The sequence below is a fragment of the Lipotes vexillifer genome, unplaced genomic scaffold (genome assembly GCF_000442215.2).
Source record: "Lipotes vexillifer unplaced genomic scaffold, Lipotes_vexillifer_v1.1 scaffold75, whole genome shotgun sequence".
Taxonomy (NCBI): domain Eukaryota; kingdom Metazoa; phylum Chordata; class Mammalia; order Artiodactyla; family Lipotidae; genus Lipotes; species Lipotes vexillifer.
Window position 1 is genome coordinate 2,679,064 of NW_006771517.1, and position 26,878 is coordinate 2,705,941.

At 38.7% G+C, this 26,878-nt stretch overlaps 1 protein-coding gene across 2 annotated transcripts in view; it reads right to left on the bottom strand.

The window, feature by feature from the left end:
- Positions 1-26,878, bottom strand: part of CSNK2A1 (casein kinase 2 alpha 1) — a 55,917-nt gene that overhangs the window by 15,991 nt on the left and 13,048 nt on the right. Inside the window, exons 2-5 of one of the 2 annotated variants that reach the window (XM_007446887.1) lie at positions 8,219-8,426; positions 6,095-6,206; positions 1,451-1,552; positions 886-936 (exon numbers count right to left, since the gene is read on the bottom strand). In XM_007446887.1, the coding sequence (XP_007446949.1) occupies positions 886-936; positions 1,451-1,552; positions 6,095-6,206; positions 8,219-8,319 (366 nt within the window). In that variant the 5' untranslated portion in view covers positions 8,320-8,426. The remainder of the gene's footprint in view (positions 1-885; positions 937-1,450; positions 1,553-6,094; positions 6,207-8,218; positions 8,427-26,878) is intronic. The other variant, XM_007446888.1, reaches the window with a different exon arrangement.

A 26,878-nucleotide genomic window follows, 5' to 3' on the forward strand; every position in this document is an offset into this window, starting at 1 on the left:
CCGGACGTGCAGGCTCAGCGGCCATGGCTCACGGGCCCAGCCGCTCTGCGGCAGGTGGGATCTTCCCTGCGCCACCAGGGAAGCCCCCACCCATCTCTTTTTAAGATCTAGAACCCAAAGATTCTGAGTAATCCTAAGGTATAAGCAAGCAGTCCTTGCTTTTATATATAGACAATACATTTCTTCTTGAACTTTGTCATTTTAAAGAGAAATGTCCTAAGGCCAGATCCTGACTAAACATGAGCTGTTGCTTTCATTAAGTATGACACCACCGGAAACTGTCAAACGAATGGTAAACTGACAAATGGTGAGAAATAAAAGTACTGGTCATTAGAAAGAGCACTAAACAAATAAAAAGGCAAAATACCAAGATATGGAAAGTGAGCACTGTTCATACAAGAGTATGTCTATATTTAAATTTAGCACTGTAAGGGGACTTCCCTGGCGGTCCAGTGGTAAAGAATCCACCTTCCAATGCAGGGGACATGGGTTTGATCCCTGTCAGGGAACTAGGATCCCACATGCCTCAGGGCAACTAAGCCCACATGCCGCAACTACTGAGCTTGCGTGCCTCAACGAGAGCGCCCACACGCCCTGGAACCCGTGCACCACAACTAAAGATAAAATATGCACGTCACCAACTAGAGAAGTCCGTGTGCCTCAACGAAGATCCCGCGTGACACAACTAAGACTCAATGCAGCCGAAAGGAAGGGAGGAAGGGAGGAGGGGAGGGAGGGAGGAAAGGAAAAAAAATTAGCACTGTAAGGATGAAAAGCTCTTTTTAAGTAAGTTAGAAGGAAGCTCTTCTAACAGTAACATCCCTGAAAGACTTTCTATGTGGTCTAAAATCCCAACAGCTTGAAATGGTTGGTTATACATTATACCTTGAAGTCTGTGTTGTTTACGTGTTCAAAAACCAAGGCGGGAGTTCGTGACTAGGGGAAAGAAAAAGAAAACACACATTAGTAATAGCCCTGGCAGCTTTAGTGGGCACAATGTTTGCGGACACTATGTGGTGAATTTGGCAGTCCTTGCCTCAGTAGTAGGAAACCCTCTATTGCTATAAGCCCTCCCCACTCTGATCATCACCACACTTAGGTCATATTGGGGATGGATTTCAAACAGAAGACATGGAGCTGAAGTCTCACCAGGCTCTAGGCAGCCCAACAATGCGCCCATCGCCCATCGGCATCGGACCTGAGTTTGCAAAATGGATTAACACATTTCAGTTTCCAGTGCTATCAGTCTCTTAGCCTAGAAGAATAAGAAATAGTCTGTGGGTGGAGATCTCTTTGAAAGAAAGACCCAAGCTAGTTAAGTGGTATAACTGATTAAGCACTTTTAAAGCAGGACTTAATGGTAGAGGGAGGAACAAACAGAGGCCAGTTGTGCTCAGGGTCAAACACCACCTCAGCTCTGGTGGGCCTTACTAGCACCTATTATACTCACCACAGGGTCTTTTACAATGTCTGCCAGTGTGATGATGTTGGGACCGCCTCGCAAATTCTCCAAAATCTTTATTTCACGCTTGATTTTCTTCTTCTTTACTGGCTGAAAGGGTAAAAGTACATCATTAAAAAAAAATTATTTCAGAATATTTCAACAGGTAATGTAATACATGAATGGCTTACTTATGAGCTCCCTGAAGGAAGGAAATGTGTCAGATTTATCTCTGAATCCCCATTCTCCTAGCCCTGTGCCAGGTATTTTGCAGGTACTTAGCAAATACTGAATTGAAAGAAAAAAAGATTTCCACTCCAAAGACCAAAATTCTGCAGAATTACCATTTAATTCCAATCATCAGTCCTAATGTGTTAACTTTTAAAAACTATACAAACTAGGAATGTAAATGGTAATACTAAGATGTATCTAGAAAAATCTTTTTATTAATTGGCATGAAACATGGGGCTCTTTCCATTCCTTCCTCTAAGTCTTATAAACACCCTACAGAAATGAAGATCAGGACCAAGAGCAAAGATGGCCACACCATCTTTTTTTTTTTTTTCCGCTGTACGCGGGCCTCTCACTGCTGTGGCCTCTCCCGTTGCGGAGCACAGGCTCCGGACACGCAGGCTCAGCGGCCATGGCTGACGGGCCCAGCCGCTCCACGGCATGTGGGATCTTCCCGGACCAGGGCACGAACCGGGATCCCCTGCATCGGTAGGCTGACTCTCAACCACTGCGCCACCAGAGAAGCCCGGCCACACCATCTTTGTGCAGTATAACCTTTTGGGTTAAATGTGTGCCTAATGTGAATTGTTCTTTCATTGCCTGCTAGCTGTGTGTCTATGGGCAAGTTATATAACCTCTCTAAACCTTTCATTACAGGTAAAATGATCAACAAGAGTACTTATCTCATAATATTATTGCAAGAATCAAATGAGGTACCTGAAAAGACCTCAGAACATGGCTGAGACATAACACATAATATCTGTCTAGCTTTATAACCAATATATCCTCCACATTCCTTTATCTTCACCCATCATTTCCACATCTGCTCTGGTATAGAAATCTTTCTTGCTTTTTTTGAGAAGGGCTTTGGTCCAAATGCACCTCCTCTACAAAACCTTCTTTCTAAACAGTCTAAAACAGTGCTGGTCCAAAAGAAATACAATGCAAGCCACACGTGTATTTTATTTTTTATTTTTTTGGCCGCACCTCACGGCTTGGGGGATCTTAGTTCCCACACTAGGGACTGAACCTAGGTTGTGGCAGTGAAAGTGCCGAGTCCTAACCACTGGACCGCCAGGGAATTCCCCACAGGTGTATTTTAAATGTTCTAGTACCCTCGTTTAAAAAATATAAAGAAACAGACAAAATTAATTTTAATAATACATTTTAGTTAACAAAAATATAACCAAAATGTTATCATTTCAACATGTAAATCAATATAAAAAATTACTAATGAGCAATTTTATATTCTTTTCTTTTTGTACTAGGCCTTTGAAATCTGCTGTATTTTATGCTTACAGCATATCTCAGTTTGGACCAGCCATATTTCAAATGCTTAATAACCACGTGTGACCTGTGTCTGCCACACTGGACCAGGCAATCTTTCCTATTGGTGTTGGTCACCTCAGACTACTGACACACTGCATTCGCTTCTTAGAAACTGTTTTAAGTATATATCATCTCTTCATTAACAAGACTACTGGTTACTAAACTTTGATTATCAACCTGGGTTTTTTAATATACAAGCTGTATAGATCTGCTGAATCAGAATCTTGAGAACAGAGCTGGAGATCTATTTTTAGACGCTTCTCGGGTTGATAATCCAGATCTAGGAGCTACCAAACAATACTGTAGACTCTTTTAACCTTTCCTTGAGTCCTAATAAGCACATGGTACAGCAGGAAGCAAGCACATTTTGGAAAGACTGTCCTCAAACCCTGGCTTTGTAGCTGTGTAGCTTTGGGAAAAGCACTTAAGCATTTCTGAACTTCACACCTGCCTTGCAGAATTGTGATGTAAATACTACAGCTACAAAAGGGCCCAATACAAAGCAGACAGTCAATAAAGGGAAGCTGGGAATTCCCTGGCGGTCCAGTGGTTAGGACTCCGAGCTTTCACTGCTGAGGGCCCGGGTTCGATCCCTGGTCGAGGAATTAAGATCCCGCAAGCCATGAGGCGTGGCCAAAAAAAATTAAAAAACATATTAAAAGTAAATAAATAAATGGAAGCTGTTTTACTAATAGTGAATTCCACATTTAATTCAATCCATGGCCTCAACCTTGCTTCTATTAGAACTCACTACACTGGCTAGGAAACAAGCTGATCACAAGTTTTCTATTTGCTTCGACTACCAGATCCTTCTGATCTGCTGGAGTATCTAGGAGATGTTTCTACTCTCCAGGAACTAATCCATCAATCTCTCTCCTGTTTTCTACTGAATCACTATATCCCAACTGCTGGTTGATGGCAAAAAGCTACTGGTTTACAAAACTTTTACTCTACAGAACCCTTAAAATCTATAAACTTACAAAAGCTAGACAGACTAGGCAGGTCACTTAAATCCTAATTTAATGTGATCAATGCAAATTTTGTCTAATAAATGGGGGGAAATTAAAAAATTTAAATAGTTATGAGTGAACTTTATCTATAATTATACCATCTAGCTACACAGTTACAGTAACATATACAGTACAGTTAGGAAAAGACTGAGCTAGAAAAAAAAATCTTTCCAAACCACCCATCACTCAAGACCATCAATGGCTCCCAACAACCTAGATGAGATAAAAATCATAGTTTTCAAGGCTGGAAGGAAATGGAGATGTTATCTTTCCCCAGGCCATCACTAATTTAATCTCCTTTTCCAAGTTTACTTCCCATGTATGATCACATGACAGCTTCCACATGAAACATTTCTCTCACTTATTTCTTCCTCTTTTCTTAATCTTGTGCATTCTAGATTATGCTTCCCTTCCATGCTCCCATGCACACCAATCCAAATCCTTCTCCCACTCAGGGCCTGAAAACAGTTCCAGGGAGCTTTGCCTAACCATCACTACTGTCTTCTGAACTGTAAGACTCACTATTTATGCCTTTCAAATAATATACCACCTCAGTCTATCATATACTTTTCCATAGGAATATCATCTTACAATTACACAGAACTTCCGTTTCCAAAGTATATATCTATATACAATTTTGTATTTGATCCTGGTAACTCTCATTTTCACAGATGAACCAATATGTCTTAAATAATTAAAAGGACTACCATGGCTAATTACTTTTAGAGTTTGGATTAGAACCCAAATGTCCCGATTTCCAGCCTAGTTCTCTTTCTACACAAGACAGAAATACTTAAACTTTGGTTCTCGAAAGGTATGCCAAAACACCCCCAGCAAATTCACAGGTGTCCTGTGGGATTTTTAATTTTTGAAGGAAAACGCCAATTAATACTTGCTGTCTGTCAGTCACTGAGTACACTACCAGCCTGAGGTAGTTCAGTTTTAATATTAGGTTGCACTACATTCTCTTTAATGGCATATTTTTGTGAAACTGGGTTTTCAGCAGATGCTGTGACAAAAAGCAAGTATTGTGCAAAAATCAATGTGGAACAGGAAATGAGGCTGCTGGTGTCCAATCTGATTCCAACATTTGAGAAGCTGTGCAGTGACTAATAGGTATACATATCCCAATAGTAATTAATTATGGTTATATAAGAATAAAATAAAATTACTTTTCTCTTTCAACTTATGTGTATAATTTTTTAAATGGCTACCAGTTGAAGCATAAATACTTTTTTTAGTTATGTGGACTTAACTACTTAATAAACAAAACTGTATTTCTTTTCGCTTAGGGGTACCATGAGAGTCACTGAAGCAATATGGGTGTTATAAATTGAGAAAGTCTGGGTCCCTCTGCTTCTCGTGTCAAATATGGAAAAGTTCCTGTGGCAAGGAACTGTATGCTAAGTTCCTGGTATATGGCAGTGTACAGTACAGTTATAACTAAATCACAATTTGCATACAGGTAGCCCATTGGCCAAATCTGGCCTGTATGGTGTTTTAAAAACTCGAGCCAACATTTAAAAACCAGGGGAATTAGTGTACAAATATAAATGTCTAGCTTCTTTTTGCGAAACAGTACCAAAAAACATTAGACTTGCACTACTGCTGGGCAATCATCAGCTGGAGCTGGAGCACATGCCATAGTACCCATCACTCACATCTTCTAATCATGGGCACTTAAATCAGACTAGCTGCATTAATGTGATCCACCTGTCCTCTAAAAGTCTGCATTTGTGGCTCCTCATCTTTACACAGTAGAGCTAACAACTCATTGAAAACAAAAGCATGGATGAGAACTAAAAATGTAAGAAATAGGAAATCAGTGTTAGGCAAGACCTAGGACAGAGAAGACTGAATCTTTACTCCCTCCCTCTGCCACAATCTAGCTGTACGATTTGAGTCAAACACTTCTCTTGCTTCAGTTTCCTGATCTGTCAAATGAAGATAATCTCTTCTATCGACTTCAAAGGAGCAATAAAATCAAGGTGTTTAAGCACTCCAAAAACCCTTTCAAGCGCTACTTTAAAAAAAATTTCTAAACTCCAAAAACCTGTGAAGTTATAATCTCTCTTGTACTTACCTTGAGAATTTTAACAACAACTTTTTCATTATTTGTGATGTTGATGGCTTCAAATACTTCACTGTATTTACCCCGGCCTAATTTTCTAACCAGCTGGTAGTCATCTTGATTTCTGGGAACAAAAATAGTCAGTCACAATGATTTTAAAAGTTCAAATTATCAAGCACTAATTCAACTTACAAAACTATAGCCAGTAGAGTAAAAGAAATAAAACGTATTTCAAATAATTCCCAAATTGGCTTCTTTGTATTTTAAAAAATTTGGCCAACTTAAAATGTGTGTTCCAAATCCTAGAATTAAAAAATTTAAGACTTTCAGTTATTCTTTCAAATCCCAAGTTGTTCACATCTCTATTGACATACCACACGTAGATAGCTTGTATTGGGGTTTGTTATGTATGTTTGTCTCCAACAACAGACAGCCTTCCCTTGGAAAATAATTTATAGGTATTCCTGTCCCTCAGTGCCTGGCTCAGTGCTGGCATCTTACAGGAAGTCAATACAAGAATATTTCAATTCAGCCACACTTTGGGAGCAGCCGATTTTTAATGGGTCTCTTTGCAGATAAGTGGCTTTCAAACATAGGACTGACATCCAACTTGCCCTCCAAAGCTCTGAGGACAGTCCACGTAATGAAGTTTGCAAACCACACTACAGATCATGAACCACTGTTAGGTGTCCCTTCCCCTACTTTTACCCATATTCCAAGACTACTAAGCAACATCAGAGGTGAAAAAGAATAAGGGAAATGCTAACGTTTTTCTCCCTGCCTCTGCTTACAACTTAAGAGGAATTTGCTCTAAAGAATGAGAGTCTTTTCAATAAGGCCTAAATGCTATTTACTCCTGCTGGAGGCACTGAAAATTCAGTGTAAAAAATCAGCCATTCATTTTCCTCAAGCAAAAAAAAAAAAAGGAAAGTGAGTGAACAGAGAAGGTAAAAGGTACTAAGGACAATGGACAATGTAATAATCATGGCAGGTCTAGGGAAGGAAGCTCTTAGTTCTGGTTGAGTTCTTTTCCTGTGGGAGGGCACAGAAAACAAACGCAAGCAAGCAAACAGCACCACACCAAAACCTCAAAAGGGCTGTTCAGTGCCATTCAAGCAGAACTAAGCTCAAAGCACTTATTTTGAAGAGTTGAAATTTCTGCAGTAAAACTCAGGTATTCCTAGAGTCCAAAGCATGTGATGTAAGAGGAAAATTGTTAGATTATCAATAATGGTAACATTTATTGGCACTGTACCATGGTTTTTGATGGTATCTTTGAAGCACACTGTGCCTCCTTGTGCAGAGATAATGTACTTACTGTTAAGAATCATGGCCCAATCAGCATTAAAACACACCCTATGACAAATTTTGAAGACCATTTACATGCTATGAAAATCACATGTGGACAGATATAAAATATAGTGTATGGGAGCTGCAGCTTTACCAAGTTTTCAAATTGCTATCTTTTGCATCTGAATATCAAAATAATTTTACCACAAAAGGTACAGCCTGATCAATTAAATATATACTATGTTGGGACAAGAAATGCAAACATCCAAATGAGACTGCACAGAAAATTAGGAGGGCAAACACAGCTGTTCAGGCAGACTGCAACTGTTCAAGATGGAATTTGGGCTGAATTCCACGTTACACATGGCTAGCCTCATGATAAGGGCAAATGTTTTAAGGGTTTAATTTTGCTTCTCATCAGAAAGAGGACACCTTTCTGAAGAACTGTTTTATCCTTCAGTATCATCATGGGACAACATTCTCTGACCTCAAAAATACTTTATGTAAGAGCCTGGTGTTTTCAATGTCTCTCAAGTATTAATTCTCACCTAACTGCAAAGCCCTTAGCTGAGCAAGCTAATAGACAACTCTTTGTTACCATACAGAATATATACATCGGAGAAAAGAGTAAGAGACCGAAATGTTTTTAAAATGGCAAACCCATCAGAACTGTTAATTGACCAAAGCCAATACCCTGTTTCTTTACTGTAGAAGAAAACAAAAATTGCGTTCAATCTTGAGGTTTATAACTGTACAGTCAGGGAAGTTTCCTGTTGTAAATTACTCAACAGATCCACAAGAGTCAGCCCTTTGGGTGAGTACAGTGAAGTAAACGGAAATTATTACCCCCATTCCACCACATGTGACTCGTAATCCCAGTACTCTCGGGGTCTGTGCGTATTAACATCTGTGTAAACTCTGGCCCTGCTTGGCACGGGTCCCGACATGTCAGACAGGTTGGCGGACAAAGCTGGACTTGACGTTTGGAGAGATGGCAATCACTGTGTTGAGGCAGCTGGGGGTAAGACCTCGTTTCAGAACTGTTTTCTTCAAACTGCAGAAACAAAACACACAAAGGCCAAGGAACCATTTTTAAAAAGCAGATAGGAAGAAAAAAAATCATCCTGAGTAATGGCCTCAAACATACCTCTGGCTCTCCTACCTGTTAACCGATGAATATATCCCAACTGTGCCAATCACAGTGCTTCCTGAAACATGGGGAAAAATTAAAACAAAACACCCAAATCCCAAGAAATATACTTAAACGTATACTGGCCCTAATCCTATTCTACAAAGTAGCCTGTTACCTCTTCATCTAAAGTTTGGACGCTCTTTAAAAGATAGCCTGAAAGGGAAGAATGGCATTGTGGATAAACCCATCAGCATTACTACCATTTATACATTCTACAAAAAGTATTAGCAAGGGATTCCCTAGTGGCACAATGGTTAAGAATACGCCTGCCAATGCAGGGGACACGGGCTTGAGGCCTGGTCTGGGAAGATTCCACATTGCCTCAGAGCAGCTAAGCCCGTGCGCCACAACTACTGAGCCTGCGCTCTAGAGCCCGCGAGCCACAACTTTTGAAGCCCGCGCACCTAGAGCCCATGTTCCACAACAAGAGAAGCCACCGCAATGAGAAGTCTGTGCACCGCAATGAAGAGCAGCCCTGGCTCGCCGCAAGTAGAAAAAGCCTGCGTGCAGCAACGAAGACCCAATGCAGCCAAAAAAAAAAAAAAAGGTATTAGCAAGAACAGCACTTTCGGGCTTCCCTGGTGGCGCAGTGGTGGAGAGTCTGCCTGCCGATGCGGGGGACGCGGGTTCGTGCCCCGGTCCGGGAAGATCCCACATGCCGCGGAGCGGCTGGGCCCGTGAGCCGTGGCCGCTGAGCCTACGTGTCCGGAGCCTGTGCTCCGCAACGGGAGAGGCCACAACAGTGAGATGCCCACGTACCGCAAAAAAAAAACAAAAAAAACAAAAACAAAAAAAAGAACAGCACTTTCCTTTCAACAGCTTTCTACAGCTCAAGTAAGGGTGCTAAAACACTCTAGAATGGTGGCAAAGTCCAGAGTACAAACCTTAGCCTGACTAATATTTGATGAAACCAGAGAATAGACTTGTTCTCATACATCAAAGTTCAACGTAAAAAAAAAAAAAAAAAAAAAAGTTCATTTTATTATTTGGGTAACTTTACATAATAATACGTAGGCCAGTGATCACCATTTGAAAGATACACTTGATTTCATTAAAAAGAAAAATACACCTGATTTCATTAAAAAGAAAATTTCCTCCTGATTTATTTAATATAGGAGCTAGCTTAATAAAAACTGGTGGAGGGCTTCCCTGGTGGCGCAGTTGTTAAGAATCCGCCTGCCAATGCAGGGGACATGGGTTCGAGCCCTGGTCCGGAAAGATCCCACATGCCGCAGAGCAACTAAGCCCGTGCGCCACAAAAACTGAGCCTGCGCTCTAGAGCCCGCGAGCCACAACTACTGAAGCCCACATGCCTAGAGCCCGTGCTCCGCAACAAGAGAAGCCACCACAACGAGAAGCCTGTGGACCGCAATAAAGAGTAGCCCCTGCTCGCTGCAACTAGAGAAACCCCGAGTGCAGCAACGAAGGCCCAACGCAGCCAAAAATAAATAAAATTAATTAATTAAAAAATAAGTAAATAAAAAAACTGGTGGAAGACAGTAATATATATTGGCTGAACTAATGCAGAATTTGACACTGAGGAAAAGCTGGTAAAATTTTAGAAATGTGCTTTCTACCAAATCAGTAAACTATGTCTCCTTCATCATGTCCCCCCCACCCCCCCCACCCCTCCAATCTCCTTATCTCTCCATTCTCTGAGATTCCTATAGCATTTGTAGATTCCCTTTACTCTGCATCTAGTTACAAATGTATTGAGGGAACACCCTTCTTCTGTTTGTTTGATGGGATGCTGTCTGATGCATAAATCACAGAATAAAGCCAATCATATTTTAAAAAAATATATTGAGTCTCCAGATGTTATAACCTGAGGAAGACACATCACCCATGCATTTTCTGGCCAAGACTGTGTAACCTCAATCTAATTACAAGGCAAAGACGAACAGAAAATGAGGAAGCTTCTATTAAAAAATTCAGGGGTGGGGAGTAACACTGCTCTTCAAACATGTCAATATTATAAAAGATAAAGGAAGGCTAAAGAGACATGACAACTAAATACAATGTCCTACTCTAGACTGTATCCTGTACTAGAGGGGGGAAAATGCTATTAAAAATACTATCAGATCAAATGACAAAACTGGATTTAGATTAGGTGTATACAAGAATGCACTCACACATGATAAAGCAAATGGGGTAAAATATAACAGTAAGTAAATCTGGGTAAATGGGGATACAGATGTTTCTTTGTACTATTTTAATTTTGTTGAAACATATATTTTAAAAAATTGTGGTAAAATATAAATATAAAATTTACCAAATTAACATTGTTTAAGCATACAGTTCAGAGGCATTACGTACATTCACGTTCTAGTACAACCATCACCACATTCTCCATCTCTAGAAAATTTTCATCATCCCAAACTGAAACTCTGTACCCATTAAACACCAACTCCCTCCTCGCCCAGCTCCTTATATAACCATCATTCTATTTTTCATCTCTGAGTTTGACTGCTCTAGGTACCTCATGTAAGTGTAATTGTAGAATATTTGTCCTTTTACACTTGGCTCATTTCATTTAGCATGTCTTCAAGGTTCATCCATGTTTGTAGTATATGCCAGAATTTCCTCCCTCTTTAAGGCTGAATATCTCCATTGCATGTATATACCACATTTTGTCTATCCGTTCACTCATCAATAGACACCTGGGTTGTTTCCACCTTTAGGCTATTGTGAATAACGCTGCTATGAACACTGCTGTACAAATATCTTCTGGAGTTCCTCCTTTCAATTCTTTTGGGTGGAATTGTGGATCATATGGTAATTCTATCTTTAATTTTTTGAGGAACCAGCACACTCTCTTCCACAGTGGCTGCATCATTTTATATTCCCATCAGCAATGCACAAAGGTTCCAATTTCTCCACATTCTCTCCAGCATTTATGTAATTTTTTTTTAAATAGCAGCCATCTTAATGGATATAAAGTGGTATCTCACTGTGGTTTTGACTGGTACTTCTCTAATGATTAGTGATGCTAAGCACTTTTTCAGGTGTTTACTGGCCATTTATTTATCTTCTTTGGAGAGATGACCATTCAAGTCCTTTATTTTTAAATTTTCTTTTCTTTTGCTTGTTGAGTTGCAGGAGTTCCTTATATATTCTGGATACTAATCCCTTATCAGATACATTATTTGCAAATACTTTCTCCCATTCTGTGGGTTGCCTTTTTATTCTGTTGGTGGTGTCCGCTGATGCACTAAACTTTTAAATTTTGATGAACTCTAATTTGTCTATTTTGTCTTGTTGTCTGTGCTTTTGGTGTCATATCTGTACTATTTTTATTACTGTCTCTTATAAATTTGAAGTTACTTTCAAGTAAAAAGTTTTTAAAAAATGGGTATAAGAAAACTGAGGCCCAGAAAGAGGAAAATTTACCTATAATCACATAGCTACTTAACAGGAGAGTTAAGGATTGGAAACCAAACTTCTGATTCTTGTGACGATAATCTTTTTTGCCATGTAATTATAAACTAGTTAGATAACAACAGCTAACATCTACAAGCATTCACTACGTGCTTTATGTGAATTATTTCGTAACCCTTACCACACAAGGAACTGGTAAGGACAGTTACCATTACCCCCATTTTACAGATGACGAAAATGAAGTAAAAAAAGGTAGGTTAAGTAACTTGCCAAAGGACACACACAGCTAGAAGGAGCTGACGACATTTAACCAGACTACAAAATAGAGATAACTGTATTCACCTCTCAGGTTTGTGGTGAGGATTCAATGAACTAATAAGTGTAAAGTGTTTAGAACTGTGCCTATTTGAGACCTCTATGAGACTCACAACAATCTACATGTTCTTTCCAGTGTTGTATTTAAGTTGGAGCTTAGCTACTACACCAAAAAGTAAGCCAGAAGAGATGTCTCCTTATGCCCACAATTTCAGCGGCTTAAAGCTTTTAGAGGAAGAGCAAGAAAGACTAGGATGGGGGTTAATGCTATCCTCCAAAAGTGTCACAAACAATGATACTCCCACCTCCCTCCCCAGCAATATATGAGATCAAAAGATCCATTTGTCTACCTACGAATTCTCCAATTCATAAAAGCCCCTATAACTTGCCTCTGTTCAACTCTGGGGTCCCATATGTATACAACTTAAATGGCTAGAACACAATAAAATAATTCAGATACTTACTAAAAAGTGGACCAAAACTGTCTTTAAAATTATTTCCAAATATTTATTTCTTTGGTTTTATAAAACCACCTGGGTGATAATGACCTAATGTATCTCTACCTAATATCGATTAATTATAAACACACACACACACCCAAACAAGCAAAAAGCCAGAAAGCAGACACTTTTATTGTAACTTTTCTTCTTCCCAAAGAAACAAGGTCATTTGTGCTTTAGGACTGCTGGCTTTTTTGGTGACTATTATCACTGCACTAACAACAGCAAGACACTAGGGAGATGGGTAAAGGTGTGTGTATGTGCGCAAACAGCCAAAATGGTATAGACAACAGCATTAAGCCAGTAGAAATACTGTCCCAGGAATTTATGAATTTTAATGATACTAAACTCTTAAATTCTTACCTTCTTCTCTGAAACAGCATCTTTCTCTTCAGTCTCTATATTCCTTTATAGGTATTTTATTCTTTCTGTTGATATTCTGTAAGACACCCTGGATCTCAAAGCTCTTCCCCAATGAACTTAAGAACTTTGTAAAATCAGCACAAATTTAATAAATGGGATTAGATGCAATATGCAATGTGATGAAGCAAGCAGTGGAGTCCTGGGTTCAAATCCCTATTTGGCTACAGGACCTCTACTGGGGTTCTTCCAGCTTTGATTCATCACTTATAAAACCTGCCTAACTGCATTTGCAGACTGAAGGGAAGCTCAAGCGAGATGATCTTCCAGAAACGGCTCAAAAACACTGAACACATGTAAATTATTATTAAATGATTACTATGCCATTGCTCCTTAGTGGAAACTAATAAGCAGAAGCCTAACCTTAAAAGGCTGTGGTCTTCACTCCTAGTTTTCTTCAAAGTACAAAAATTATAGGAGCTGTGGTTAACTCCCAGCCTCTGAGGGCCAACTCATGGGTGGACATGCCATTACAAAATGAGACCTCATTTCTCCATGGAAATCATCTGACTCACATGGAAAATATTCCCCAACTCCCATTTATTAGCCCATGTATCAATCACACTCTTATCACCCAGTCTTCTGCTCTCATAAGGCCTTGGCATTCTCTGAGAAGCGTAGAGTAAGACTATTCACTAATGAAACTCCCGAGATTCTCAAGTACTTGTTTGACTGGCCCTTGCAGCTTTGTGCCTCATCAACTGGGACCTAATTTATGAACTGGTGAATTTGATTCTCCACTGGGAGGACAACGAGCTATTTTGCAGTAACCCAAAGAGGTGCTCACTTTACTGTCATGCATACCAAATAATCTGCTTAGAGTAAGAGAGTCATTCACATGAATTCCAAATAGTTGGCTTTCATTAATTATGCGGGGAGAAGAAAAGAGGGGTGGGGGACGGTGGGGTGTGTGTTCTTAAACTATAGCTTAGCAACTTCAGATAAATAAAATGGTGCAGGGAGGGATGAGGGAGGGTGATGGAATGGGGTAAAGAGAGGATGTGAAAAGATGGAAAAAAGAGGGCTTCCCTGGTGGCGCAGTGGTTGAGAGTCCACCTGCCGATGCAGGGGACACGGGTTCGTGCCCCGGTCCGGGAGGATCCCACATGCCGTGGAGTGGCTGGGCCCGTGAGCCATGGCCGCTGGGCCTGCGCGTCCGGAGCCTGTGCTCCGCAACGGGAGAGGCTACAACAGTGAGAGGCCCACGTACCGCAAAAAAGAAAAGAAAAAAGAAGATCAACATTATTCTATTCAGAAATACTACTTCACTTGTACTGCTGTAAATGTGTACGTATATTCACATGCAGCCTAACAGGAAGGAAATAAAGGGACAAGCCTAAATCTCTCAACTACAGATTTGGTTCTTTCAGACATTCCTTCCTTTGTTCATCCCTTAAATATATGAGCATCTACTATGAAAAAGTATTATGCTAGGCTTTGGGAATACAATAATGAGCAAGGCAGAACAGTGAGACCAATGTGCCTTTAAGATTTTATCTGCAGATTAAGGATAATGGAAATTCATTGAAGAATTTTAAGCAGAAAAGTGACCCATATGTACATTTTGAACAAGTTTACTCTGGCAGGGAAACAGAAAGCTATCAACAGTAGCCTATGTAAGACAGATGATAAAGGCCTGACCTATGGTGGTAGCAATGGAGATAAGTGAACTAATATGATGAACAAAATTTATTGTGTAAAATCAATAGCTCTGGGTGGACTGGATAATGGGGTAAGCAGTGGAAGTGACTTTTAGATTTCTGGCTAGAGAGACTGTTGATGCCATTCATGGAGACAGAAAGCATTCTGGAAGAGCTCACAAGTCATGTTTTGAACATAAGGTTAAAATGGCTCTTTGACACATTAAAAAGGGTACTGAAGAGGCAATCAGGTACTACAAGTCTGGAGCTAAAGGAGTTTTTCAGCTTTAAATACCTGCCCCCCACACCTCTCCTCCAGAATTCTATGTGGCAGGCATTTCTTTTCCTAATCTACAGATAAGAAAACAGCCTAAGTAAATTCAGTAGCTTTAGCAAGAATATCCAGTAGAGATGGAGCTGGGATTCAAAGCCAAAATGGCTGGCCCCTAAGGTTCATGTCTTTTCATTCCTGTCGAACTGAACTTATCACTTTCTACATCATACCTTAATTTCCTTATTAGACCCTTAGCTCCTTGAAGTCAAGATCCATTATCTAGGGGCTTCCCTGGTGGCGCAGTGCTTGAGAGTCCGCCTGCCGATGCAGGAGACGCGGGTTCGTGCCCCGTTTCGGGAGGATCCCACATGCCGCGGAGCGGCTGGGCCCGTGGGCCATGGCCATTGAGCCTGCGCGTCCGGAGCCTGTGCTCCGCAAATGGGAGAGGCCCGCATAACGCAAGGAAAAAAAAAAAAGATCCATTATCTAATTAATCTTTTGATTTTACAGTACCCAGCTCAAGTCTCTGCATTTTGTATGATGTCCAGTAAATATTATTTATCAATCAAATCAATGTTGGTTTATTTTCAAAAAAATGAAATAAAAATGAAGTTGCCTCCAAAAGGTAGAGTACCCCTAAACACTTAGGTCATCTGGTACATAGCTAGGAAAACTAAAAGACTAACTCAAGAGTTCTTGAGTAATTTTCTCTTCACTCCCTGCCCCACCAATATAGCTTCTTCTATTAAATAACAGGGCCACAGTTAAGATTGGTATTTTTCTCCCACAACAATTAGAATTAAGAGAATACTGAAGAAACTCTAGTTTAGCAATTTTTATAATGGCTTATCTGAAAGTTGGGAAAAGTGCTTGAGTCCTGAGTATCCTGAAGGTCAATTCTCCTATCTACCATTCACAATAGAAGTATACCTTAAAAAAATATAACTTACAGAAAAAGTATTATTTATTTATTTATTTTTTGCGGCATGCGGGCCTCTCCCGTTGCAGAGCACATTTCCATTTTAAATGACCTTACTTAGTTCTTACTGTCCTCATGTATTGCATAAAAGGAGATGTAACTTTCATGGCTAATAATTTCAAATTTCAGATCACTAATTCTATTTTAAAAGCCCTCAGACTGACTCTGAAGTCATGGCTAAGTTTTGTTTGCTCAATGCTTAGCCTAATAAAAGCCAATTAATCAACTATGAAAAATTATCTTGTCAACAAAATTTTCCCTACTGAAGTCAGACCACACCTGCAACCAAAGCCAATTATTAATACATGGCTCTGCTTGACCTATACTTTAATAAAATGCAAGGAAAAGAAAACTTCACTAAATCATCAGGCTAAAATATGTACTGTGAAACTAATAAGTTTATTGACATAAATGTAACAGAACTAATTAATTTCAATAAAAACTCCTTTTGTCCTCTTCAGTCAGTCTCTCCCTCTAATCTCTTCTACTCCATGTGATTTCTGTTTTTCAATCTGGCAACTAAAAGAGAAAATCAGAGGCTTAGTGAATGGACCGATATCAGAAAATGCACAAGTCTAATCAGTCATTTGTACTAATGTAGTTTTATAGATCAATTTTCTAGTATTAGGACTAGAAAAGATTATTCTGGAACTCTAAATTTAAAATATTTTCAAATTGTGAAACAGTTTTATTATGTCTTTTAACCCTAATATTTATTAGGGTCTCCGTCTTAAGAAAAAAAAAAAGTTCCCCCTCCCATCCCTAGATCAACCATAGTTAATGAACAAGAGCTCATAGTCGTCCAGGCAGGACAAAGAGTTCTACAGTAAAGAATGTGGAACGTGCTTATATTGCACTGACTGCATGATTTAGGACCACTTGTTTAGAGGAAAAGCAGTTGTATGAGGAAAAACACCTTTGAAGCACTGCAGCAGAGAATGAACTCTTCTTAGCAATAAGGCAGCAAAAACTGGTAAGAGGATTTGTGGAACAAACTATGTATATGTTTTTGCCTTGTGGTAGAAGCAAAGACAAACATTTAGTCATACAAACTTGTCCTTTCCTGTTTCAAAGTGGCACTGTTTAGAAGGTCAAATGAACACAAAAAAAGCATAAGTAGTTAATACTATCTGAATTACTTGTTTCAAATGTCCATAGTTGCCCTTAATTTCCAATTATCTCCTCCTTTCAAAATCAAGAGCAGAATGTTCATTCATTAAGCATTTATCTAATACTTATTATGTACCAGGAAACATGCTTGATTGCCAGGAAGGGATCCTTTCTCTAGGACCTGGAGAATAAAGAGAAAGTAATTCTGCCCTCCAACAAAGAAAACAGACTATTAAAATCTCTGATCAGTGCTTGAAAGAATTAAGTCAGGGTGCTCTGCAGGAATTGAAAGGAACTTGTCACCCACCAACCCATTATCATCCATTCAATAAATATTTATGGAGTACTTCAATGTTTGGGGAAACGCAGTTAGGGAAGAAATAACATCTAAGCTCAGTTTTGAAGGGTGCACAGGAATTATTCAGATGAGAAACACCAATACAACAAATTGTAAAGCACAATTCTTTAAGTCAGGAATTTTAAAGACCTATAACTTTGTATCCCCAAATGACCAAAAGCTGGCACACCCTGTTATCCTCTATAAGAAGCACATCAGATCAACAACCTTTTAGTATCTACGGTGGAAAACACTAGTGCATTCTACTCAACTGGTACTATATGTGGCCCTCTCACCCGAAATAATGATTAATTCACAACCACTGCACTTCAGATCTCATTCTCTTCCTTTCTCCACTCCTTTAACAAATCAGTTCTACTGCAGAGGTCACAAAGCAAAATGCCTAGAAAGGACAAGTAGCTAGAGTTTGTAGACAATCCCTGAAAGTGTGACTGCTTCTCAGTTTTCAAAGTGAAGATTTCTGCAGGTAACTTTCCTGTCTTCAGTAATGGTGGGCTAGGTTATTTAGGTCAACTCTCCTAGTGAGAACCAAAGAGAATGGATTAAACACACACACACACACACACCTCTCTCTCACATTCTTAAATAAGACCGACAAGCATATAGCCAAAAGTGAAGAGAAAATGAGAACCCAGAGAAGTAAGCAAGCAAGGAAGCCCAAAGCGTCTTTGTTGATCCCTGAAAATTAGAATTTTGTTCTGACAGAAACCAAAGCCCAGGGCTCTCACAAGGTGAGGAGTCCCTCCTCATAATAAATAAATAGATAAATAAATAAATTGAAGGTAGGAAAGAAGGGAGGGAGGGAGGATAAAGACAAGGCCCTCATCATAATAAGCTGAGACTTGAGAGTTACAATCTTAGGGTGGGAGTGAAAAGGGAGTAGAAGATCCAGGGAAGAATTATAGCCCTATAGAGGGAATGTCTGATCTGAAGCTTGTTTTAAGGTGGTCCCTGGACCAGTAATGTCCACAGATACCTGACATGAACAAGCTTGCTGTGGGCTTCAAATGAATCCTACAAATAATTTTTCATATACAATATCCAACTTGTAATAAAAGATAACTAGGTGTTGAAGATTCCAATAGTTAGACTGGCAGAAAAAGAACAGACAACAGAAAAAAACCCACAGAGACTTAACAACTATGTTGACTACGCTTACAGAAATAAGTTTCAGAATATCTGCAGGGAACAGGATACTTAAAAAGTAACAGCAGATTTCAAAACATGGAAGAAGAAAACAGAACTTTCAGAAATAAGAAGTAACTGAAATGGACTGATTTAACAGTAGATTCAGGGAACTCTCTGGTGGTCCAGTGGTTAGGACTCCATGCTCTTGATGTGGAGGGCGCTGGTTCAATCCCTGGTCAGGGAACTAAGATCCCACAAGCTGCGTGGTGGGGCCAAAAAAAAAAAAGTAGATTCAAAAGGATGAAGAGAAACTAAGGAACTGGAAAACAGGCTAGAAATTATCCACAGTGTAGCAGAAAGGTCAAAACTATGAAAAAATAAGAGAAGAAGAATACTGTGAAGTGATTTGATATACTTTTAATTGGAACTAGAGGAAAAGGAGAAAATGGGACAGGGCAGAGGCAACAGCTGAAGAGGTTAAATTGAGAAAGTCCCAGAAGCAATCAGACACAATCACATTCCAGAAGCCAACAAATACCAAACAAGATCAATAAAAAGAAATCACAACTAATCATGCAATGAAACAGAAGAAAAACCGAAGATAAAGAGAAATTTGAAAAGCAAGCAGAGAAGACAGACTGCATTCAAAGAAGCAACATTAGAACAGTTTTCTCCAAAAGCAACAATGAAGCCAAGACAGTTTAATACCTATAGTGTGCTGAGGGAAAAACCCGCCACATTAAAATTCTACATCCATGGGCTTCCCTGGTGGTACAGTGGTTGAGAGTCCGCCTGCCAATGCAGGGGACGCGGGTTCGTGCCCCGGTCCGGGAGGATCCCACATGCTGCGGAGCGGCTGGGCCCGTGAGCCATGGCCGCTGAGCCTGCGCATCCGGAGGCTGTACTTCAAAATGGGAGAGGCCACAACAGCGAGAGGCCTGTGTACCGCAAAAAAAAAAAAAAAAAAAATATCTCTAAAGAATAAAGAAAGAGAACAATAATCCCATTTGGAAGGTTTGAATTGAAAAAGAAAATGAAGAGCAAAATTTATGGAAAAGTTCACAAAAACATCTTTGATAAGTTATGGCTCCAAGTTACAATATTTACGATGGTATCTTACTGATAGAACAAAAATACCATGTATCTCCAAACTAGAAAGATTGGCGGGGGGGGGGGGGGGGAATGGAATAAGAAGAATCCAAAAAAAGGTAAGAAAAAAGAAGAAAAAAACCCAGAACATAAGAAACAGAGAAAAAAGTTACACAAATATGACTAATTATATTAAATATAAATGAAATAAATCATTCTGGTAAAAGACAAAAGACTGTCAGACTGGATTAAAAAAGAAACCCAAATGAACCAGAATAACCAAACCAGTCTTGAAAAAGAAAAATAAAGCTAAAGGAATCATACGATCTAATTTTAAGTTATTTATTGCAAAGCTTACAGTTTTTAAAACTGTGTCATTAGCAAAGGGATAAAACATAAATCAATAGAACAGAATGAGGTATAGAAATAGACCCACACAAATACGGCCAAATGATTTTTGACAAAGGTGGAAAAGCAGTTCAAAGAAGAAAGGATAATCTTTTCTGTAAATAGTCTTGGGAAACTTGGACATCCATATACAAAATCACGACCTTCAATCTAAACCTCACACCTTATAAAAAAACAACTCACAATGGATTGTGGATCTAAATGTAAAATGATCAAACCTTTATAAGAAATTCTTATGATTTGAGATTAGGCAGAGTTCTTTACATGACACCAAAAGCACAATCCATAAAAGTAAAACCTGAAAAATTGTACCTCATCAACACTAAAACATTTCTGCTCTGTAAAAGACACTGCGAACAGAATGAAAAAAATGCCACAGATAGAATATATTTGCAAATCACATACCTGATAAAGGACTTGCATGTATGAAATACAAAGAACTCAACAACAAGAAAACACTCCAATTAAAAAACAAGCAAAAGGGGGCTTCCCTGGTGGCGCAGTGGTTGAGAGTCCGCCTGCCGATGCAGGGGACACGGGTTCGTGCCATGGTTCGGGAAGATCCCACATGCCGCGGAGCGGCTGGGCCCGTGAGCTATGGCCGCTGAGCCTGTGCTCCGCAATGGGAGAAGCCACAACACTGAGAGGCCCGCGTACCACCAAAAACAAAAAAAAAACAAACGGCAAAAGATCTGAACAGACACTTTACAAAAGATCAAATTAAAATGAGATCCACTACAGAGTTATTAAAATGGCTTAAAAAGAAATTGACAACACCAAAAGCTGGTGAGGATGTAACAGAAACTAATTCGGAGCAACAGAAACTAATTCATTCTTGATGAAAACGCAACATGGTATAGCAATCTTGGAAAAATTTGGCCACTGATTATAAAGTTAAATAAACACCATGTAACTCAGCATTCCCACTCCTAGGGATTTACTCAAGTGAACTGAAAATCTATGTTCACACAAAAACCTGTATGCAAATGTTGACAGCAGCTTTATTCATAATCGCAAAAAAATGGAAACAACCAAGATGTCCAACAGGTGAATGGATAAATAAATGGTGGTATAATCATACAATGGGAAACAAACTATTGATTTGTACAACAACATGGATGAATCTTAAATATATTTTGTTAAGAAGCCAGATCCAAAAAGCTAGATATTGTATGTTTCCATTTATATGACATACTGAAAAAGGCAGAACTATGAAGACAGAACGTGAGTGACTGACACATGGAAATGCAACTGTTCTGTTTAATACTGTAGAGGTGGATTTATTACTCTAAGTATTGTTAGAACCCATAGAACTGTGCACCACGAACAGCAGACATTTCTGGATGCAAATTCCTAGCTCTGCCCACTAAGAGCACCTAGAAGTAGTGTCAATGAGTAGCAACAAGAATAACTAGTGTCCAAACATTGGTTTCTCAATACCTGTATCCAATAAAAGGAAGGAGGGCTCTTTACAGAAATGGCTGATTCTAGGATCGAGGCAGGGAAAATATAAGATAGCCGGGCAAATCTTGTAGTCAAAGGGACATGGGAGCCAACCTGAAAGAGTTCCAAGTGCAAAAGCTTGAACAATTTGAATAAAATATAATGACAGTATTAGATAGTAACCCCAAAGAATAAAATAAACATCCATGAGTCCACACTATATAAATAAATGATTTAATAAATTAAAAAAATCTTCCTTACATAAGAATTCAACTTACACATGTAGAAAGAAAAAAAGAAATAGAAAATTACCATTAGATGAGCACAGTAATTGCCACAGGCAAGATCCACTGACTGATGCTAAAATTGGTTAGTAAAATTTTTAAGAGAACAGGATATTTGCATAGCCTCTAAGTATCTCCTCCAGGATACTCACTAACTACTATGATGGTTTTAACATATGTCCACAAATTATTTGATATGCCTCCCTCGAGGAGGTGGAGCTTAATGTTCCTTCTCTTGAAGGTGGGTTGGACTTAGAAAAGCCCTTCTAATGAATAAGTATGGAAAGGGAGAAATAGCAACTCTACAGTGCAGAAACCTGGTAGACACTATCTAAACATCACTAAAGATAGGTTATGTTAATATCATATACCCTAAATATGTAATGAGAAGAGCACATCATCTCTATGGCATTCTCAAAAAGCCATAACCACAATCTAATCATGATTAGAGATTAGAAAAAGATTAGAACCTAAATTGAAGGACATTCTACAAATCTCACCATTCTCCAAAACTGTCAAAGTTTTGAAAATCAAGGAAAGACTGAGAAACTGTCACAGACTAGAGGAGACAAAACAACTAAATGTAATTTGGTATCCTGGACTGGATCCTGGAACAGAAAAAGGACATAACTGGTAAAATCCAAATAAAGTCCACAGTTTAGTCAATAGTACTGTATCAGTGTTAATTTCTAAGTTTTAATAAAGTGTCATGGTTATGTGATACGTTAACATTAGGGGAAGCTGGGTGAAGGGTATATGAGGATTCTATCTTTGCAGCTCTTCTGTAAATCTGAAATTATTTCAAATGAAAAGTTAAATGTGAACAATACTAGGTGCTAGAGAGATCTTACATTGCTAGTAGGAATGCAAAATAGTATAACAAAGCCCTTCTGGAAACAGTTTGGCAATTTCTTAGGCAGTTAAAAATTTTCACGTAACCCAGAAGCCCCACTCACTATGTTCATAAAAGCCTATACATGTAGATTTACAGCGGCTCTGTTCATAATCACCAAAGAATCTTAAATGGATAAGCAAACTGTGGTCCATACATACAATGGAATTCTACTCAACAATAAAAAGGAACTAACCACTGATACACACAGCTCTGATGAATCTCAAAAGCAATACTGAGTGAAAGAAGCCAGTTTCAAAATATTATATATTGCTTGATTCCATTTATGTAACATTTGTGAAAAGATAAAACTATAGTAACTGAGAACAGAACAGTGAGAACAGAAGAGAACAGAACAAAAATTGCCAGAGAATAGGGGTGGGAGGCTGGGTAATATGAGGGAGGTGATATAATTGTTCTGTCCCCTTGTTGTGATGGTGGTTACTTGACTCTCTGTGTGTCAAATTTTATAGAACTGTACACACAAAAAGGAATCAATTTTACTGTATACCGATTTAAAAAATAAAATTAAAAAAAGGGGAAAATCCTGTCATATGCTGTATCCTAAAACATAGGATAACATGAAGAACATATTTGAAATACTTAGAGGAAAAAGACTTAGGAAAACTGATACAAGAGGAAATGAAAATCCTGAATATTTAGCCATTTCCATTTCAATCAGTATTGTAACTGGCTATCAGTTTTCAACCTCCATTCTATCCTAATGTCTTCCTACTGCACAGCTTAGTATTTCCATAACACTTTGTAAAAAGTTTAAAACTTTTAAAAATGTTAAGCAAATGAGTACTGAACATGCTCCCCCCGCCTTTTCTGTGCCATTATACTTTATGCCCTCCACAATACAGCTTGCTAGGGGAAATCCTACTCACCCTTCAAGAATCAGCAACTTTTACATACACAATGAAGCCTTCCACAACTCTCCAAAATGAACCAAAATACTTCCTCTATGGTGCCAAAGCACCCCTATATACTCATTACATTATCACATGTGTTTTGTTTACATACTTCTCACTCAAACTATCAATTCAAGGACCTGAACCATGGTTTATTTCTCTTGGTATATACCCTGTGTTTATCACAGTGCCTAAGCATGTTGATATGTTCCATAAATGCTTGATGAACTTATATTAAGACAGTAATAGACAATATTTTGGCAAAAATCAAATTTCCTTGCATACGGACCTGCTCCTGTTCAGAACTGAGAAAAGCAGTTTGGCTGTACAGGTATAATGGATATTTGATGTGCAGCCAATTTTAAAGATGCTCTTTGGTCTTGCATGTAAATTGTATCACATAACAGTCATACTATCACTTCCCAATGAGATGTGAAGCCAGTCAGTATGTGTGAGAGATGTTTCTTTGGAACCACAAGTTTTATGAGGCCATGCATTTTACCCAGGTGATGAGCACAGTGCCGTACAATCCTTGATAGAGCTACAGAAACAGTTCAGTACTCTATTACTGAAAAATGTGAACCTTGGATTTATAAGAACAGGAACACTGGAGCCACTATGACCAAATATGACCTTGGATCTGTCATTTAACCTATCTGATTACAGTGAGGAAACTGCAGAATATAAGGCGTAATATCCTCTCCCTCTCCCTCCTTTACTATCATGGAGATAGGTTACCCTGCAGAGATACTCCCTGCAGGTGATCAATAAGCAATAATTAATAGGGTGGGTTGTCCTAGACTTGCCAACAACAGATAATAGGCTGGAACAGAGGGCAGCAAACATTTTCCAGCTTCCAATTTTAAAGAAATGTGAACGCCTATGCCTATACTACTCCTTGGGATTTATATTTATCACTTTTAAACCTAACAACTCTAAGACCTAGGTAATACCTTTCCCATTTTACAGAAGGTGAATCTGAGCAATTTTTACAGTGTCACAATGAGGTGGTGATTTTAAAATATTCTGTCTAGATTCACAGCCTATTCGTTCTGCTTTATAGCGAACATATATGTCCTATTTGACTCACACAGTATTTTTTCTTCCAACTTTTAAAACAGATATAATCCACACAACATCACATCCATCATTTTAAAGTGTACAATTCAGTGGTTTTTAGTATGTTTGTAGCATGCAACCATCACTACCATATGATTCCAGAACATTACCTTCACCTCCAAAGAAAATGAATATCCCATAGCAGTCACTCCTAATACCCCCTCACCTCTTAAGAACCACTAATCTGCTTTCTGTCTCTATAGATTTGCCTATCCTGGACACTTCATAAAAACAGAATCACACAATATGTATCCTTGTGTATCTGGCTTCTTTCATTTAGCATATTTTCAAGGTTCATCCATGACGTAGCTTTACAGTAGTTCATTCCTTTTTATGGCTGAATCCACTGTAAGGATATACCACATTTTGTTCATCCACTCATCAGTTGATGGACATTTGTTTCCACTTTATGGCCATTATGAATAATGCTGCTATGAACATTCTTGTGCAAGTTTTCCACAGTGTTTTTAAAAAGTGAATCAGATATTAAGTTCAATTATTTGTTAAAGATTTTCATAATAAATATTTCTAAGTGTGACTTGGTTGCCAAAACTAAAAAAAAATCAGCCTTCAGTTTCTCTTAAGAAGGAAGGAGAAATATCTGTCTTTCTGGTAACAATGATTCTGCATCCCTGCACTGACAAAATCACTTGGATCTGCTAACGGTGATTATCCAACAATGGGCTCTAAAACCAACCCACTGGAAGATGCCACAGGTAAACCTGGACAACTCTATACATTTATCTTACTGGCTTGACTCCTGCAGGTATTTCACTTAGCAATCCCTCCTCTATACTAAATATATAAATTTATAAATATATAAGTAAATTTAAAGTGGTATATTTTAAAAAGGTAACTGGGGAAAAATATGGGCAAAGAAGACATTCAGCATTATCAGATGCAACAGCAAGCCGGTTTAAGCTCTCAACTTAACACCATTTGCTCCTTGATTTAGTTTCCATTACTAGTCCAGTTAGAACTTAACAAAAAACACCTTGGAGTACTTTGCAGTATGCTTTTTGCCAATTAAGAAATACAGACCTAAGCACAGATTTACAGAAAATTTCTAATGACCAAGACCCCTCCTCTGTACTCCAACAGCACACTTTGCTTACCTTTTCCATCTAGCAGTGTCACTGTACTGTTTACACATCTGTTGCCCTAGCTAAACAAAGCTCCAAAAGTAGAGAATAGTGCCTTTGTATCCTGAGGAATCTACCACAGAAGCTGACACAGAATACCGTTCAGAAATATTTGTTGAAAGAATACTGTGACAACCTGAGGAACAAAAACAAAGCTGGAGGTATAACTCTCCCAGACCTCAGACAATACTACAAAGCTACAGTAATCAAAACAGTGCCCTATCGGTATAAAAACAGACACACAGATCAGTGGAAGAGAACAGAGAGCCCAGAAATAAATCCACACACCTACAATTAATCTTTGACAAAGGAGGCAAGAATATAAAATGGGAAAAAGACAGTCTCTTCAGCAAGTGGTGCTGGGAAAGTTGGACAGCTGCATGTAAACCACTGAAGTTAGAACACACCCTCACACCATACACAAAAATAAACTCAAAATGGCTTAAAGACTAAGACATGACACCATAAAACTCCTAGAAGAGAGCATAGGCAAAACTCTCTGACATAAGTCGTACCAATGTTTTCTTAGGTCAGTCTCCTAAGGCAACAGAAATAAAACCAAAAATAAACAAATGGGATCTAATCAAACTTACAAGCTTTTACACAGCAAAGGAAACCATAAACAAACAAACAAATAACAACAACGAAAAGACACCTTACAGTCTCGGAGAAAATATTTGCAAATGATGCAACCAACAAGGGCTTAATTTCTAAAATATACAAACAGCTCATATAACTCAATAACAAAAAACAACTGAAAAATGGGCAGAAGACCTTAATAGACATTTCTCCAAAGACGACATACAGATGGCCAGGAGGCACATGAAAAGATGCTCAAAATCACTAATTATTAGAGAAATGTAAATCAAAACTACAATGAGGTACCATCTCACATCAGTCAGAATGGCCATCATTAAAAAG